The sequence below is a fragment of the Equus przewalskii genome, chromosome 17 (genome assembly GCF_037783145.1).
Source record: "Equus przewalskii isolate Varuska chromosome 17, EquPr2, whole genome shotgun sequence".
Lineage (NCBI taxonomy): Eukaryota > Metazoa > Chordata > Mammalia > Perissodactyla > Equidae > Equus > Equus przewalskii.
The window spans coordinates 53,140,208-53,159,980 of NC_091847.1; the positions used below are offsets into that span (position 1 = coordinate 53,140,208).

Here is a 19,773-nt window from a genome sequence, read left to right on the forward strand (position 1 = left end):
ACTACACATTAAGGAAAACGCATATCCTTTTGAAGCTGTGAGAAGTCAATCTCAGCTGACCGTGGAGAAGTCAATCTCTTCGGGCAACAATGGCTTTCTTACAAGGCCCCCAAACAGAAGAAGATAAAGTGTGGTTTCATGGTAGCTTACCCTTTTCTCTGATACCCCATCCTGGCCTGTCGAATCTTTCTCATCATGTGTCTCTTTCAGGACTGGCATATGTTTTTGGTATGCTGGCTCTCTGTTTAAGGTTGTGTATCCTATGTGCTCATAAATGGGGTTTATCGTCATCTTGGCAATGTATTCTGCTGCCTTGGTTTCAATATAGAGAGTAATCAATCCATCAGTCACCAGGTCGTGGATGGACTCAAAGCGCTTCTCCCCAACAAAGTGTTTTCCATCGTAGTAGAGCCTGAAGTTTCTGGTTTGACTTCCAAATCTGCCTCAATGAAATGGGAAAGATGTTTTTAAGAAAAGTAAGCAAGTGAATTCTTTCTGAAAAGAAAAAAAAAAAACTATCGCTTTTTTTTTGTGTGTGTCTTCTTTGTTTGCTCAATAAACTGTGGTTAATTTCCATGAATTGTCTGGAATACAGAAAATTAAACTTTTGAACACAAAGAATAAACCTGCAACAACTAAGAATAACTCGCCCAAAGGATGTCTGCTCTAGAAGGAAAACTGTATTCTTATTTATCTTTTTAAGCTGCCTCATTATGCCTGTAGGAAAAACAGGGGAAAATAAACCTCACATCCTATTAGAACACATTCTATATTCAACTGGTCAACTCCATAATACATGAAATTTCTATATGAACATGTTCTCTTCAGGTTGATCAATAAAAATATTCAACGTACTTTACAGCCCAGAATTCATGTCCTTTAACGGGAAACCCCATTTAAGGCTCCTCTGAGTGTGATGTTAGCAATTATCTGAAGTCGAGCCGATTCCAGAACCTGAGTCATACGGTAGGGCAGGACGGCACAGAAACACACTTTTGCTATTTCTAGCCTTGGGCCAAGGACTTGTTCTTCCCTTTCACACAGTCATTCTTCTGCTTGTTGAGTCTGGGCAAGAAATGTTCGCGATACATACGGCACATAAGTCATAAACTACTGGACTCCAGAAATTCTGCTTTCACTTTTGAGTCATGTTTGGTGACATACTTTAAAAACTGGAGAATGGTTTATTTTTACGATAACTTCAGCTATTTTGCTTGCTGTAGCAAAGTTCAGAAATAAATCCAAGCTGGCATGACTAGCATCAGTGTCCTGGCACAAAGACAAGGCAAGAACGTGCACTGATTTTAATGGAAGCTGATGCCAAAAGGCACCAAGGGCCAGTGACATGGTCTCCCGAAGGTAGCCCCAAGTGAACCTCATTAAAAACTAAATATATCAGGGGCCGGCCCGGTGGCACAGTAGTTAAGTTCACACATTCCACTTTGGCAGCCTGGGGTTCACCGGTTCAGATCCTGGGTGCAGACATGGCACCAGGTGGCAAGCCATGCTGTGTGTGGTAGGACTTCCACGTATAAAGTAGAGGAAGACGGGCGTGGATGTTAGCTCAGGGCCAGCCTTCCTCAGCAAAAAGAGGAGGATTGGCAGCAGATGGTAGCCCAGGGCTAATCTTCCTCAAAAAAAACCCCAAAAATCTAAATAAATCAGAAAGGATATATTTAATTTCCTTGTTAAAAATACACAGACTAGAGATGAACAAAAACGCTAAAATAATAGCTGCTTAAGTAAAGCGTTTAAACAGGACTACAAATTTATGCAATAATATTATTCTGGTATAGGTTATATTCCAGAAGGACAGGAGTTAGAAACAACTTAAGATTTCACTTTTAATGTCCTTAAAAAAGAAAACAAAATATTTTTTAAATAATTGTCTGAGGTAACCCTGTTTCTGTAGTTCAAATTAGACTTTAATAATTATTTAATCTAGAACCCAACATTCTATTCATGCTGGTCCTTCTTCTAAAATAAAATTTATCCACTTTTTGGTTCTTTAAAAGCAATTAAATTTTGATTTACGCTCAAGTGAATGATCTACATAATTCCACTTTCCCATTCTCCATTTTCCTCCAATGTTAAAGACATATTTCTTTCAAGTAAATTTTCATTATAATGTAAGCGTAAAAAATTGGAAGGTAAAATTTCTACGCCAAAGTTAAATATAAAAGTTTTTTTTCAGTTTAATATACTGCTTTTATTATTTCCTCTTTGTTAATATACATTATCCGTCATTGAGAAGTAAACATGAAAAGCCACTTTATAAGTTTTATAATGTTCTTACAACAATAAACACTCATAGCATTGTTTAACACTAAGTCCCTTTATATTTCAGTTGTATTCAGAGGCATTTCAATGAGAGATGAGACCATTTTACTCCTGCAGGGGCTTCTGATTTTACGGTGGCCATTTCCACAATGAGCATGGCACTTAGTAAAGACTATCCAAGCAATGGCGCCAGGCATTTGACACTCGATTGTCTTCTGAAATCCGAGAAGTATGAGAGGACAGGGCAGAAGGGAAGATGGCTGAACCAGCCTCACCTGGGTTGGGATGGTCAGCCTGAAAGAGCGGACTCTAGGGTTAGACTTTCTGACACTTTACAATGTGGCTATTTCTAATCCATCCAAGGGGAGGATTTCCTGGCTACCTCTAAGTTATTGGGTGAAAAAGTCTAAGTAAGTTTGTCCTTTTCTCTTTCTCAACTCAGTGACTTCAAGAGCCGCTGCATGGTTCCCAGTTCCTCCCCAGCCGGCGCTTCTGCTCTAGACATCCAGTCCAATCGAATTTCCAGTCTTAAGGGAGCTGATCAGACAACTAAAATAACTCATAACGAGTTAATTAAAACTTAAGCTCAAAGGACAAGAATATGAATTTCTACTTTGGAATTATGATTGATTTTTCTTTAAAAATTGCATTATTTTTACTAAAGGAACTGTAGGCTTTCTTTGCCTACTCTGAATTGCCCTCTCTTTTACTTTGGAAGTTACATAGAGAATAGCATCACAGCACAGACAGAGACATGTTCCCTTCCTTGATCTGAAAGACAGGACAGAAAATCTTTGAGCAAGGTGGGGGACGGATATATCTGTTCTAGGAAAAAGAGCCATAAAAAGGAAGATGCCAAATCTAAGGACAAAAAAAGAGTCCTTCCTTACAAAAGTTCACCACTCACAGATTGTCATTTATGCAACAAACATTTAACAAGATCCCCAGGAGCCTTGTTAAATATTAGGCGGTTCATAATAACGTTCCTGTTCCCTCAGTAGCCTCAATGGGAAATAGACAAACATAAAAACAAGTCAATACAAAGACAAGATGAGCTGAATTTTAAAAAGTCCATCTTTAGATTGATTTCTAAAAAACCATTATAAAAATGTATAAAAACCTTGTTCTTATATAGAAAAATTACATTTCTGTACAGTGATTCTTGAAATCAAGTGACTTCAATATCTTCCTCACATTATGAAACCAAGAAACTCACTGTTTAATAAGATCTCAGAGCATAAACACTTGAGCTGACATAAGATGTCAGAGCATCTTCCCATGTGCAAGTACAAAAGCACCCCTGCCATCCTGAAATAGGGTTAGGACAGGGGCAGGCAAGTGTGGGTCCTACGTGTTAACAGAAAACCTCTGGCTCTGGCCGCAGACAGAGTAAGTTTAAATTCTGGATTTGCTGTTCGTTAGCTGGGTGATTTGGGGAAAATCGTTTTTCAGATTTTGCATCTAGAAAACAGGAATAACATTACCCTACCCTACGTGGTTATGAGGATTACATAAGAGTATTCAAGTCAAAGCTAAGTACACAGCAAGTTCAATGAACGGTAGTTCCCTTTCTCCTACTCTGCTCGCTTAGGCCTCTGCAGAGAATAACAGAAGGAGTTATCAAACAATAAAGTAAAACAGAAAAGATGTTCAATAAATATGCACTGAAGGGGGTTGAATAAATAATGGGTACCACTGGTTGTACAGGAATATCTCTGCAAAGGTTGATTTTATAGTCAACGAAAGGCCAGGAGGAGGTCTTTGTGAATTTTTCTTCTGGATGTCCTTGGCTAAGTTTACACTCCTTGGTTAAACAGAGTGAGACTACAACAGAAGGCAAAGAGTGGAGAAGGAGAGAAGCAAGGAGTCTTTCCACTGCGCCTCAGGAGTTAGGTCTCTGACTTCAAAGGAGAAAGGTGAGTAATTATAGCCAGATTGACAGCAGGACACGCTAACTGGATCTAGTGACAATGGCTGAATTCTAGACTGCGGAGTACTGATCTGTACAAACTGTTAAAGCTAAACCATTTTCCCTCCATTTTTATAGGAAAATTTTCTTTTTATCTTTTCTTATATTTATTATCTGCCTCTGCCCTTGCTTTTTAATAGCTGTTCATTCTTTGGTGAACACGTCTGAAACTGTATAGACCCTACTCTCACCTAGATAGAGTTCAACAAAATAAAAATGCGTTTTCTCCAAAGTGGTACTGTAGTTAACAAATAGAAAAGAAAGACTGGGATAATCTGTTTTAAACTGCTACTGTTGTACATAATTACCACTTTCTAGAAACATCTTTTTCCCCAGTGATTCCAGGTTTTGGTTTTCATGTTTTAAAAAGCTGTTTAATGCTGTGCCCAGTTGCGTTCAGATGAATTTCAAAATATGTAATTCTAACATCTAGCTTTTAAAAGTGAACAAAACCCTTAATATCATCCTTTCTATTTTTTAGCAAGTAAATCATATGCATAAAAAATTCAGTCTGGAGGTACAAAGTGATGAAAATAAGTATAAAGAATAGCCTGTGGGATTTTACTTTACTTTCCTTAAAACCAAGAATTAGTTCTGATTTGAAGTCAAAGTATTTGGAAGCATCTCTTCAAAGGAAAGCTCCAAGCTAACAGATGTTTTCTGTTAACAAACAGAAAACAAAACATATACAAACAGACTAGTCTAAGTTAACAATAAAATGTTAGAACTATTTCCAGAAACCAACATGCAAGAAAAACTTTATTTGTCATAACCGTATATTTGTGTATTGTTCACCAGAATCAAAGAAGCTAATCTAATGACAAAATACAAATATCTCATAAATTCATCTAATCAGAAACATACTCTTGGAAGAGAAGTTTAAACAGAGACAAGAATATGAAGAGGTCTTCATCTAAATACTAAAAAATGAGTTTAGATGGATTAACTAAGAAAGACTAAGGAAGACAGAACACAGCTATATAATACTTTAAAATAATTTCTCCATCTGAAACTTTGTTAGGATACTACTTTTGTCTATCTTATATAATTTTGGATGGTAAAATGAGGCAAAAGTATTAAAATATGTGAACTAATGATGGCATTCCTTTGGCAGAATAAATCATCTACAGGAAAGGAGTAAACCAATGTGCCTCACTAAACCTCCAAAGGCGGCACCAGGCAGTTCTGGAAGTTGGAGCTGATAAAGAAAGGTTAGTTGAAGGTCTGTTTAAGAAGCAGTTAGATGTCCCCCACCCTTTCCAATCCTGTCCCCAACGCCACCCTTTCCCCACTCTGGTGGAAGACAAGTTTTGTTCTCTGGATAGGGTAAAACGAGGAAACTCTGAACTGAGGAACACCAGACAAAATTGAAGGCACACGTACCATGCTGAAAACTAAGTTGGGGTTTTTTTGGTGAAGGGGATTGACCCTGAGCTAACATGCATTGCCATTCTTCCTCTTTCTGCTTGAGGAAGACTGTCGCTGAGTTAATATGTGTGCCCATCTTCCTCTCTTTTATGTGGTATGCTGCCACAGCGTGGCTTGATGAGTGGTGCTAAGTCTGTGCCCATGATCCAAACCTGTGAACCCCAGGCTGCCGAAGCGGAGTGCGTGAACTCAACTACTACGCCACTGGGCTGGTCCCCTAAGTGTAAGTTTTAAATACTGAAGATTGAGACCTCCATCTCTCTGTGGCCCCACGTTCTCAGAAGGCTTGTACCTTTCCTCACAGGAGAGTGGAAGCTTCTTGCCTGGGAAATCTGATCAGCCCAACTGAAAAGACTTAAGAATAGAGGCATCATTCTCTAACTGGCAGGTTTCTCTCAAGCTCTCAGAACTACTGGTCAGCTTTTTAGTGCCAAATAAACTTAAATAAGAGCAGTCAGCCAAGGACCACTTACATCTGAGGAAAATCTCCCTCATGAAGGACAAAGATGGATCAACAAACAGAATCAAAGCAAGTTGGAGGAAATAAGCCATGCAAGGAGATGAAAAAAAAATTTTTTAATTGTCAACATGCTCAAAGGAACAGAAGTAGGATGCCTCCTATTTCTGTTCTTGAACAGGATTTAGCAAGAAAAATTAGGATGCTGTAAAAAAAAAACAAGGAATAAATACAGAATACATGCAAAAATAAGTAGAAAAAGTGAATATAGCATAAATGAAACTCTTAAAAGAAGAAATGAAAGACAAAGTTAAGAAAATATTCAAGAAGAGCAAAAAGACAGAAAGATGAGAAATAAGATAGAGACTCAATCCAGGAAGTCTGACATCTAAATAAAAGGAGTTCTGGAAAGAGAGAACAGAGAAGACAGAAAAGGAAGAAATCAAAGAAATGGACAAAAATAGCAATACATCAAGAGGGTAAACATGAAAAGATGCTCAAAGAGTAGTCCATTAAATGCAAATTAAATCCTCAGAATGGCAAAATTTAACAAGTCTGACAATACCAAGCATCAGCAAGGATACAGAGCAGTTAATATAACCAACATATTGTTTAACAAAAGGGTTTTATAGTATTTAGTAAAGTTGAATATATGCATACCCTACAACATACAATCCTATTCCTAGGTAATATCCCAAACAATATGAGTAATTACAGGCACTAGGACACACACACACACACACACACATAAATACATACATATATATACACACACATGGCAGCAGCAATGTCCAAAATATCTAAACCTAGAAATCATATAAATTCCCAGGAAAATAGAAAAATTGTAGTATACATACTACAGTGGTTAATTTTATATCCCAACTTGGAGGGTGTTTTCAGATGAGATTAACATTTAAATCAGTGAATTTTGGGTAAAGCAGGCTGTTCTCCATAACTCGGCGGGCTTAATCCAACCAGCTGAAGGCCTGAATAGAACACAAAGAGTGGCTCACTGAGCAAGAGGAATTCTCCAGGAGACGGCTTTTGGACATCGTCTGCACCAAGGGCTCTCCTGAGTCTCGAGCCTGCCGGCCCTCACTGCAGATCTACGCTTGCCAGTCTCCACAGTCACGTGAGCCAACTGCTTCCAATAAATCCTATTCTATATAGACATCCACACACGTATCCTACTGGTTATGTTTCTCAGAGAATCCTGACTAATATAGTGAAATACTATACAATAAGGAAAACAGATACATGCAACAGCATGGATGAATTTTTAAAATATAATGTTGGGAAAAAAGAACAAGTCGCAAAAGAATACATACAGTGTGGTTCAATTAAATAAAGTCCAAAGGCAGGCAAAATCCAACTGCAGTATACAGAAATCTACATATGGCTGGGAAGACTATGAAGAAAAGTTGAAAAAGAACAATAAAGTGAGCACAATGGTAAACTACAGTGTGGAAGGTTGAAACAATGACAGAGAGGACAACACTGGGAATTTCTGGACTACCATTAATATATCTTATGTGGTAGGGATTATATAGGTTTACACATATTTAAATGTAATCCATTTTTAAAACTGTACATATAAGTTTTATATACTTTTCTGTATGTTTTATTTTATAATAAATGTGTTTAAAGAATAAAAGCAAAGAATATAGCATCCAAATGGCAGTCGAGGATCTTAGTCTGGAAGAAAAACCAATTAGAAACAGACACCTTATAAGTGTTTCACATTATGGAACTTAAGAATATAAATTTAATTATAGAATTCAATGATGAGTTTTCTAAAATGAGATGAAAAGGGAGATTATGAGGCTAATAAAAACAAATTGAGTACCAAAATGATATCACTAGTAATATTTACATTAATATTAATTATTAATATAGTTATAAAATAATATTAATATATTAACTAGAAAATCTAATAAATAACTAGAAATGGTAGGGTATAGGACCAATAAGACTGAAAAGCAAATTGATGGCATGGAGTAAGCCTTGAATAATGCCACTGGATGCAGAGGACAAACAAAAGAGTAAATCAATTACAGAGTAGATAATAAACACAGAAGAGCAAGAAAATCCAACATAAAAAATTGTCCCTGAAGTTCAGATGCCAACAAATGTAACAGAAAAATTACTCAGAAATGTCCTTTTGGAAACATTCCAGGAAGGGAAGAAAGAAAGAAATCTCAAGACTGAAAGAGCACACTGTTTAATGGATAAGTTTATTAAAGAACTATCAACATTAAATATATCCTGATTTAAGTTACTAAACTTGAAGAATAAACAAAGAAGTTTTCAGATAACCAGGCAGGAAACAGTGTCACCTTCATATGGGGGAAAAGCAAGATTGTTCTCAGACTTCTCTACAGTCACAATAAATGTCAAAAACAATGGTGTGATAACCATAAAGTGGTAAGAAAAAATACAGTGAGGGTACCCTATCCAGACAAGCTGTTGTCTAAATTAAAGACAACAGAGAGACATTCCTAATATAAAGTTATAGCTTCTTTTCAAAAACAGTCTTTAGGAGCCAATGAATGATAATGTTAATTTTTTGTTTTTTTACAAATACTGCATTTAGTAGTAGCAATTTAACATTTTAAAATATCAATACCTTTAAAAAATGCCTGGAATTTTACTTAAGTTAATAAATGACCATCTTTCACAACAGAACCATATTTATTAGAATTTTACTTCCACGAAATGCACTGAATCTTTCTTCATCATGAACTGGTGGATGAGTTCCTTTATGTCTTTAGTTAACAGAACCGTTGTAACGAAACCAAATCCAAGCAAAGGCTTGATAAGTGGGGCCAGTCTTGGACCTGTTGCACCACACTAAACGGTCTTCAAGAGGCCCCACAGAACCAAACCCCAAAGTCCCTTAAATTCAGGGGAAAGCTTATTCACTGGTAAAAATCTCTTTTGTATTTACTTTTAGCGATAGTTTCTTACATTTTTAAATTTGTAAAATCTCTCTCCTACTCATCCCCTCTTCCTGTACCTACTCATTCTTCCCAACCCCTAACTCCAGCCTTCCTCACTTCTCTCATAATCTCTTAGCCAATGATCATTACACAGAATGTCAGGGGTACGTCAATGGATGTCATGGCCAAAAATATGAACAAATAAATGCACACTGCTTTCTTGTACTTTTAACACAGTCAGTGATATTGTGTTTTATACTGACTAGTGATTCAGTCAGGTTGGCAAGGATAATTTATTTAAGCAAGCATATGTCAATGTCATTCCAAGAAAGAAAGTATATGTACCATACAAATTTGCAGCATCGCAAAAGCACACCTCCTATTTCAGTCAACTGTTCAACTTGATAGCTAACTAAATTAAAATGAAAGATTCAAAAAATGAGTACATGTTAACATAATTAAATGCACATGACCCAACCAAACATATATGAAAGAAGAGAAAATGACAATTTTCTGGCACTGTAATGCCTGGCAGAGCTATTAATTAAAAATGTGCTTTGTTGAACCTTACCTATAGCTACTGGTTCATCTGCCAATCATGAAATAAAAATGTATGTTGAATGAGTAAAGTGTAAGAATTCTGGCTTCTCTTACTCTACAAAAATCTTAAATCGGAAAGATGAGACTCTGAAGACAGAAGAGAGCTTTGTGATTGTAATGTTAATGCATGTTGGAAATCCAGGCCCCCAGGTCGCACCCTAGACCTTCCGATTCAGAATCTGCATTGTTCACAAGATCCCAAGGTGATTCCCACGTGGCTTAAAGTTTGAGAAACACCAGTCTCACCCAACGGCCTCAGGTTATGGATGCAGCAACTAAGAGGATCAAGCTCCTAACGGTAAAATAGACAGGCTAATAAAAATAAACCCCAACCCCAAACAAAATAAGATTTCACAAACTCCATCCATTGCTTAAAGTAAAATGGTTCTCTTTCTCCATTAGTAAGGACTGCTTTCTAACCTCTCTCTAGGAGCCTCTTACTTCAACAGCAGTTCACGGATCCGCTTCTCACAGGCCTCTCGAAGCACTGCCAAACCAACAGGTCCCCAAGCAAACTTAGCAGTCCTCTCACCCCTTCTCCCCCTCAGAAACCACTCCTCCTCCAACATCCCCTGACACGACCACCACCCCCACACTCAACCTTGCCCCAAATTTCATAATTATCTGAGATTCTTCAATCTCCCTCTACATTTAAACTTTTATTCACTGATTGAGCTTTCTGAATCTACACAGACTTTACCCAATCTGCCTACAGCCACCAGTTTATTCCAAGAGAAATCCTACGACATCATTTTCCCTCTTGAACATTGTTAACAGTTCATTATTGCCTATAAGAAAAAGTCCATTGGGGCCGGCTGGTGGCACAGCAGTTCAGTGTGTGCGCTCCGCTTCGGCGGCCCAGGGTTCGCCGGTTTGGATGCCAGGTGTGGACATGGCACTGCTTGGCAAGCCATGCTGTGGTAGGCGTCCCACATATAAAGTAGAGGAAGATGGGGATGGATGTTAGCTCAGGGCCAGTCTTCCTCAGCAGAAAAAAAAAAAAAAAAGAGGAAGATTGGCAGCAGATGTTAGCTCAGGGCTAATGTTCCTCAAAAAAGAAAAAGTCCAAACACTTTAGTAAGCCCCAAGCCCTTAAGAATCAGTTATCAGTTTTACTTTTAAAGCACCAGAGGCTGGCGTGGTGCTTTGCACATATTAGGCCCTAAGTAAGTGGTGGCTGAATAGAATTAGGAGGGGCTTCTTTACCACTTTCCTCTAGTTGGCCAGCTAAATGTGATGACAAAAAGTATTCTAAAAAAATACATGTAACATAGAATTTCCAAAATATAAGCAGATTACTAGAGTTTTGTTGGGCGTAATTCTCAAAACAGTGATAATTCTCATGATATAGTGTTTGTCATTTACAGAGCTATAATGCTTTGGTGTGACGATCTTTATTACATGAAACTGCTTTCCATATTGAGTAAGTAAATGAAAAACAATTTTTCTAACATAGTGAGCCAATTATAATAACTTGTGCTACCCTGTTTTCATTTTACTATTAAATCAGAGAAACAATATTAAGTGTTATGTCCAGCCAACAAGTAAATGCATATGTTTACTTACAGAAAAGTATTTTACACCCATTATAATCTTTTAAAAACCAGGGTAGGTCCAGAAACGGTCAATATATTTGTACAATAAGCAATAGATTTGGCTTATTCAAGAGTTGGTGATCAGTCTCACTTTATTAAAAATCTTGTTTTCATGAGTCTACTAGCTCAGGATAAAAAGTCACACTACAATAGAAGTTTAAAAAAGCATGAGTTCTGTATGTGTGCAAGTGTTTGTAGAGTTCTATACGTGCGCACGTGTGTGTTTGTTTACAAACACAAACCTACATGTTCAGAGACATGTTTTCCAGATTCCTACTATGTAATTCCTTTAAACAACAAAATGCTTTTATTTAATCATTTCTGTATAAACGACGTAATTCTAAGCATCATATACAGACTGTAATTTAACATTGTTCTTGAAGACTCAGGTTTATTATCATGAATGTAATACTAAAACGTGAGTGTCTGAATACAGACACAGCCCAGAGGCTACTGTGGTGCCCTGGGCTGCCTCTCCCTGGTCCACACTGCCTCCCATCACTGAGCTACTGGTTCCTGATTCTAGTTTTGTTTTTAAAATCCTCTTTGCAGGTTACCACCTGTGTTCACCTACTAATTTGCTACTTTAAATCTGCTGTAAGCTTGGAAAAAGGAGGATTTATTGATATTTTACATAAAGCTGTATTAAATAGACTCTAATGGGGATTACCGAGCACTCCTGTGCAATAAACACATGGGCTCTGGGTGGCTACCCAGCCACTCAAAGGCATTTCCTTCTTATTTCCAGCCTCTCAGCCAGATTTTGGAGACGTGAGGCTGCCAACAGCCTGACCTCCAGACAAGCAGGATGTTACTGGAGATGAGCAGAGGCAGGCCTGAATTTGGTTAAGCACATATCTTTAAGCTTATTACTTAGTGGTCGTTAACTATCAGCAAATTACTACATAAAATATATCATAAAAATGCCTCATTAAAAAAATCAATTTATTAATGTATAATTCACATACAATAAACTGCATCCATTTAAAGTACACAAGTCAACGAGTTCTGACAGATACTACTGTCACCCCTTCCCCAAAGGATCCTCAGGTTCCTCTGCAAGCTGAGCCCTCCATCCCTTGTCCTGTGCAGCCACTTAACGGCTTTCTGTCACTATAATTTTCTACTACTTATGTAAATGGAAACATACAGCATATATTCTCTTGTGTTTGGATGTCTCAGTTTCTAATACAAAGATTTACTTTAAACTGATGGACACTGTTCTCATCAGATTTTAAGGACAGCTCGACGAGGATTTCAGGCTATGGAAAAGCAATAAACCAATTTGTAATTGCTACTATTTATGGAGCTGTTCTTAAATAGCCTCTTGTCTCTAATGAAGATGTTAGGCATCAGATGTAATCAAAATGTTTGCTGGAAAAGTGAATGATCAACATGGTCATGGTTGCCACTTGCTGACTTTTAGTGGCTAATAAGTAAAAGGCTGAAAATGTAATACACAATGTATCTGTGTGTGTTCATTTTAATAACACTATTTAATATTTTTGAGTGTCATGTGCTAGGCACTATGCATTATTCCAAAGAATCCTTCTAATACAATGAGGTATTAGTATTACATCCTCATTTCATAGATAAGCAAACTGAGATCTAGGGAGATAAGTAATTTGCCCAAAGTCATGCAGAAAATTCTAGAATCAGAGTTTGAATCTGGGACTGTCTGACTGCAAAGCCATGTCCTGAACCCCTGACCACATACACTGATTTAAAACCACAAGGCCAAAAAGGTCATCAGAAGCCCAGTAACTGGTTTATGTATTTTTTAGAAAAACAAAGCAAAGGAATCATGAATATCTGTCTACTTAAGAGATCCTTAAATAAGAGCAATAAATGGAATAAAAAACAGCTTTCTTTGGTTCCTTATTTATGCAAAGAACTGTATCACAGGGACGTATTCTAAGTCTGACAATTATCCATGCAACTTTATTACATAAGTCCAGTGTACACCAAGCACTGCATGAGGTTCAAGGAAACCAAGATGAGTAAGACGTAGGTCCTGCCCTGGAGGACCTCAGTTCACTTGTAAAGACAGGCAGACCTGTAGATAGATTATTACTGTAGACGGTACCTTGTTCCTCGGTATTCTCAGGGAACATTGAAGATCTTTTCAGAAAACAGATTAATAACCAGGTTATCAACAGTATCAGGCATAAATGTATTCAGTAGAGACTGAAAGATAATCTTGCACATCAGGTACCATCTCTAAGAATAAAAACACCTGAGTCATGAATAGATTTCTAAGTGAGCCTAAAAACCTGGCAGCAAACATCTATTGGAACCCTTAGGAAAAATTCTGAAAGATCTAGCAGAAGGAGTCAACCTGTAGCTTGGAGAATAATCACAACTGAGAGCAGAAGCAGAGCCAGAAGCTAACACAATTGTCTGAAATGAGCAGATGGGGAGCAGCAGGAGGGAGGAACACCCACTCAGAATGATGACAAGAGCCATAGGGCAGCTATTTTAGCCTGGGGATAACAGGAGATATTCATAGGAGAGCTATTTTACTAGACTCGGGGAAGACAGGACAATTTAAGGGGGGTTAGGCAAATGGAAGGACAAACCAGAAGAAACATTCACTATATTTAATAAGGTAAGGGTCGTGTGTATAAAAGATATATAAGAGCAAGATCGAAGAATAGGAAGTCCCAGTTCTTGTTCCCCCACAGAGACACCAAATTAACAACAATATATGGATGAAAATTCTTTTATGAGAACTCATTTAAGAAATTGCAGGGGCTGACCCCATGGTCGAGTGGTTAAGTCCATGTGCTCAGCTTCGGCAGCCAAGGGTTTCACCGGTTCGGATCCTGGGCACGGACCTAGCACCGCTCACCAAGCCATGTTGACGTGGTGTCCCGTGTAGCTCAACTAGAAGAACCTGCAACTAGAATATACAACTATGTACTGGGGGGGCTTTGGGGATAAGAAAAAACAAAGAGGAAGATTGGCGAGATGTTAGCTCAGGGCCAAACTTTAAAGAAAAAAAGAAAGAAAGAAATTGCAGCACAGTCATGCTCATGCATCATTTAACAATGGGGACATGTTCTGAGAAACATGTTGTTAGGTGATTTCATCGTTGTGTGACCACGATAGAGTATATTTACACAAACCTAGATGGTATAACCTACTACGCACCTAGGCTATATGGTACTAATCTTATGAGACCACCATCATATATGTAGTCAATCATCGACCAAAAGATCATTATGTGGTTCTCTGGGTGTTGAGAGGGGTGGCAGGGAGAAGAGTGGAACATGTGTCTAATATTCTGGCTTTTCAGAGGGCTGCCCGAGGGACTGGTTCATTGCCTCGCCTGATTCAAAGTGCTAGTGGCACGAGCATAGTTTGGATGCCTGGGAGGTGCTGAAAGCACGGAAGACTGGGGACAGCTTCCTGCAGGCATCAGAGGGCCTGCAGTGCCCCAAACAGAGACTGGCATGGTTTGGCACAGTCAGGAGAAGATGCCCAACTTCTTGGTTCTCCCTCAGGGAAGAGGAAGAAGAATGAGGCCTGTGTCCAGGGTTCTGGCTTTTCAGAGAACTTCCAAGGGGACTGGTATTTGTCTCACCTGATTCAGGGAGCTTCCAGGGAGCTGGCATACTTTGGATACCCAGGGGCTACTGAGAACAAGGAGAGCAGGGCAGCTTGCTCCTGTAGCACCAGAGAACCTGCAGTACCACAGAGAGACACCAGACGGTCCAAGAGATTATGAGGTTCTGAAAAAGAAAGTGATGAACCTCTCTAATCGGGAAATCACACTCACGGGCCCAGAGAAGTTACATCCCTCCCAAAAGGTGTCAGAGGCTCCTAGAATCTCTGTCAGGGCTGACTGGTGAAGCTCTTCCTCTGTATGAAGCCAGTTTGTAAAGACTGGGAGAAATGGCTATTTTTATGAATGCGGAAAACTCAGAAAACAAAAATCACAAGTCACATGAAGAACCAGGGAACCATGCCCCAATCAATGGAACAAAAATAAATCTCCAGAAACCAACCCCAAAGAAATAGAATTCTATTAATTACTTGACAAAGTATTCAAAATAATTTTCTTAAAGAAGTTCAATGATCTAAAACAGCACAGACAGACAAATAAATGAAATGAAATCAGGAAAATAATGAATGAATGAAATGAGAATATCCACAAACAGATGGAAACTATGAAAAAGAACCATACAGGGGCTGGCCCAGTGGCGCAGCAGTTAAGTTTGCGCACTCCGCTTCAGCAGCCCGGGTTCTCTGGTTCAGATCCAGGGCGCGGACTATGCACTGCTTATCAAGCCATGTTGTCACACGCATCCCACATATAAAATAGAGGAAGATGGGCACGGATGTTAGCTCAGTGTCAATCTTCCTCAGCAAAAAGAGGAGGATTGGTGGTGGATGTTAGCGCAGGGCTAACCTTCCTAAAAGAACAAAATACAGAAATTTTGGAGCTAAAGAATACAATAATTAGAAAGGTTCAACATCAGACTTGATCAGGCAGAAGAAAGAATCAGCAAACCTGAAGATACATCATTTGAAATTATTGAGACAGCGGAGCAAAAAAGAAAAAAGAAGGAAGAAAAGTGAAGCTCCTAAGGGGCTTATGGTACATCTTCAAGCAGACCAATACATGCATTAGGGAGTTTCAGAAGGAGAAGAAAGAGAGGAAGGGACAGAGGGTTTATTTGAAGAAATAATGAAGCAGAGGGAAGAAACGGAAATCCAAATTCGGGAATCTCACAGAACTCCAATCAGGATGAACTCAAAGAGGTCCCTACTGAGACATATTATAATCAAAATGTCAAAAGTCAAAGACAAAGAGAGAATCTCGAAAGCAGCACAAGAAAAGTGACTCACCATGTAAAAGGGAGCTCCTATTTATTAGTTGCTTTCTCAGCAGAAATCTTACAGGTGAGAAGGGAGTGAGATGATATACTCAAATTGCTGCAAGGAAAAATACTGCCACCAAGAATATTACATCTGGGGGCTGGCCCCGTGGCCGAGTGGTTAAGTTCGCGCACTCCGCTGCAGGAGGCCCAGTGTTTCGTTGGCTCAAATCCTGGGCGTGGACATGGCACTGCTCATCAAACCATGCTGAGGCAGCGTCCCACATGCCACAGCTAGAAGGACCCACAACGAAGAATATACAACTATGTACTGGGGGGCTTTGGGGAGAAAAAGGAAAAAAATAAAAATCCTTAAAAAAAAAAAAAAAAGAATATTACATCTGGCAAAAAGGACCTTCAAAAATGAAGGAGAGGGGCCAGCCTGGTGGTGTAGTGGTCGAGTCTGTGCACTCTGCTTCGGCAGCCCAGGGTTTGCTGGTTCAGATCCTGGGTGTGGACTCGGCACCGCTCATTGAGCCATGCTGCAGTGGCATCCCACATAGAAGAACTAGAAGGACTTACAACTAGGAAATACAACTATGTACTGGGGCTTTCAGGAGAAAAAGAAAGAAAAAAAAACCCAGGGGGAAATAAAGGCTTTCCTAGATAAACAAAAGCTAAGGGAGTTTATCATCTTTAGACCTGCTTTACAAGAAATGGTGACGGGGGACCAGCCTGGTGGTGAAGTGGTTAAGTTCATGTGCTCTGCTTCGGCAGCCTGGGGTTTGCTGGTTTGGATCCCAGGCACGGACCTAGGCACCACTTATCAAGCCGTACTGTGGCAGGTGTCCCACATATAAAGTAGATGAAGGTGGGCACAGATGTTAGCTCAGGGCCAATCTTCCTCAGAAAAAAGAGGAAGATTAGTGGCAGATGTTAGCTCAGGGCTAATCTTCCTCAAAAAAAAGGAAAAAAGAAAAAAGAAACACTGAATGAAGACCTGCAAGGTAAAACAAAAGGACACTAGAGAGCACATTAAAAGCACACAAAAATATAAAGCTTGCTGGTAAATGTAACTATATTGACCAATACAGAATACTGTAATTCTGTAATAGTGGTGCATAAAGAATTTTTAATTCTGGTATAGAATTTAAAAGACAAAAGCGTAAAAATAATTATAACACTGTGTTAATGGATACATAATATATAAAAACATAATTTGTGAAATCAATAACATAAATGGAGGTAGTGAGATATAAAAGAGTTTTTGTATACAACTTTTAAGTTTTATCAGCTTAAAACACATTGTTATAACTATAAGATGTTTCATGTAAGCTTCATGGTAAACCACAAAGAAAATATGAATAGAAGATACACAAAAGAAAATTAGAAAGAAATCAAAGCAGGTCTATACAAAAAAATCAATGAAACACAAGAGAAGACAGCAAGAGAGAAAAACATGGACAAAATAACTATAAGACACGCAAGAAACAACATGGCAATAGTAAGTCCTTCTCTATCAGTAATTACCTGAAATGTAAAAGAATTAGACCCCCAATCAAAAGACAATGAATGGCTGAATGCACAAAAAAAGATTCAACTATATGCTGTCTACAAGAGATTCACCTTAGATGTAAAGGTCCAAACAGGCTGAAAGCTAATGGATAGAAAAAGATACTCTATGCAAATGATAACCATAAGAGAGCAGAGGTGGTCATAGTTATCTCATACAAAATAGACTTTAACTCAAAAACTGTCACAAGAGACAAAGAAGGACATTATATGATGATAAAAGGGTCAATTTACAAGGAAGCTATACAAATTATAAATATATACGTACCTAACATCAGAGCAGCCAAATATACGAAGCAAACATTCAGAAAATTAAAGGGAGAAATAGACGGTAACAAAATAATGGTAGGAGATTTCAGTACCCCCTTTCAATAACGGATATAACAACTAGAAAGATCAACAAAGAAAAGAAGGACTTGAACTACACTACAGACCAACTGGACCTAACAGACACATACAGAACACTCAGCCAATGGCAGCAGAATACACATTCTTCTCAAGTGCAGAGAGAACATTCTCCAGGATATATCACATCTTGACAAATTTAACAAGTCTTGACAAATTTAAGAAGACTGAATCATACCAAGTATCTTTTCCAATTACAATGGAATGAAACTAGAAATCAACAGTAGTAGGAACACTGGAAAACTCACAAATATGTGGCAATTAACACACTCTTGAATAACTAACGGGTCAAATAAAAAAACATAAGAGAAATCAGAAAATATCTTGAGACAAATGAAAACAAAAACAAAGTACTAAGAGGGACGTTTACACTGATAAACACCTACATTAAAAAAGATCTCAAATCAACAACCTAACTTTACACCTCAAGGAACTAGAAAAAGAACAAACTAAACCAAAGTTAACAGAAGGAAGGAAAGAAAGATTAGAGCAGAAATAAATGAAACAGAATAGAAAACAATAGAAAAAACATTACTGAAACTAAGAGTTGGTTTTTTGAAAATATCAACAAAATTGAAAGCACTTAGCCAGATTAAAGACAGATGTATAGACAAATGGAACAGAATGGAGAGTCCAGAAATAAACTCTCCTGTATAGGGTCATATGATCTTTGACAAGGGTGCCAAGGCTACACAATGGGGAAAGGACAGTCTCTTCAACAAACAGTGCTGGGAAAACTGGATACGCACATGCAAAAGAATGAAGATGGACCTTTATCTTACACCACATACAATAGTTAACTCAAAATGGATTAAAGACCTAAATGTAAGACCTGAACCTATAAAACTCCTAGAAGAAAACATAGGGGAAAAGGTTCATGACAGTGGAATGGGCAATGATTTCTTGACTATGATACCAAAAGCACAAGTAATAAAAACAAAAGTAGACAAATGGGACTACATTAAACTTAAAAACCTCTGCAAAGTAAAGGAAACAATCAACAGAGTGAAAAGGTAACCTACAGAACGGGAGAAAATATTTGCAAACCATGTATCAGATAAGGGGTTAAATATCCAGACTACAAAAAGAACTCATACAACTCAATAAAAAGAATAGCCCAGTTAAAAAATGAGCAAAGGACTTGAATACACAGTTCTCCAAAGAAGATATACAAATGGCCAGCAAGCATGCAAAAAGATGGTCAACAGCATTAATCATCAGGGAAAAGCAAATCAAAACCACAATGAGGTACCACCTCACATTCATTAGGATGGCCACTATTAAAAAATCAAAATAAGAGTTGCCAAGGATGTGGAGAAATTAGAACCCTTGCGCACTATTGATAGAATTGTAAATGGTGCAGTCAGTATGGAAAACAATATGGAGGTTCCTCAAAAGATTAAAACTAGAACTACGACATGACCCAGCAAGTCTACTTTAGGGTACGTATCTAAAAGAACTGAAAACAGATCTCGAAGAGATATTTGCACATCCATGTACATTGCAGCATTATTCACAATAGGCAAGATGTGAAAGCAACCTAAATGTCCATCAAACGATGAATGGATAAAGCATAAGCCAATTACAAAAAGATAAATATCACATAATTCTACCCACATGGGGTATCTAAAGTAATCGAACTCAGAGAAACAAAAAAGGAGAATGGTGGTTGCCAGGGGTGGGGGAAGGGAGAAAGGGAGAATTG

At 38.2% G+C, this 19,773-nt stretch overlaps 1 protein-coding gene across 5 annotated transcripts in view; it reads right to left on the reverse strand.

The window, feature by feature from the left end:
* CHN1 (chimerin 1) overlaps window positions 1-19,773 on the reverse strand; it is a 192,052-nt gene that overhangs the window by 84,095 nt on the left and 88,184 nt on the right. For 4 of the 5 annotated variants that reach the window (XM_070580250.1, XM_070580251.1, XM_070580252.1 and 1 more), the window contains one exon: window positions 151-439. In XM_070580250.1, coding sequence (XP_070436351.1) covers window positions 151-439 — 289 coding nt within the window. Of the gene's footprint in view, window positions 1-150; window positions 440-17,931; window positions 18,122-19,773 lie in introns of those variants that run through there. The other variant, XM_070580254.1, reaches the window with a different exon arrangement.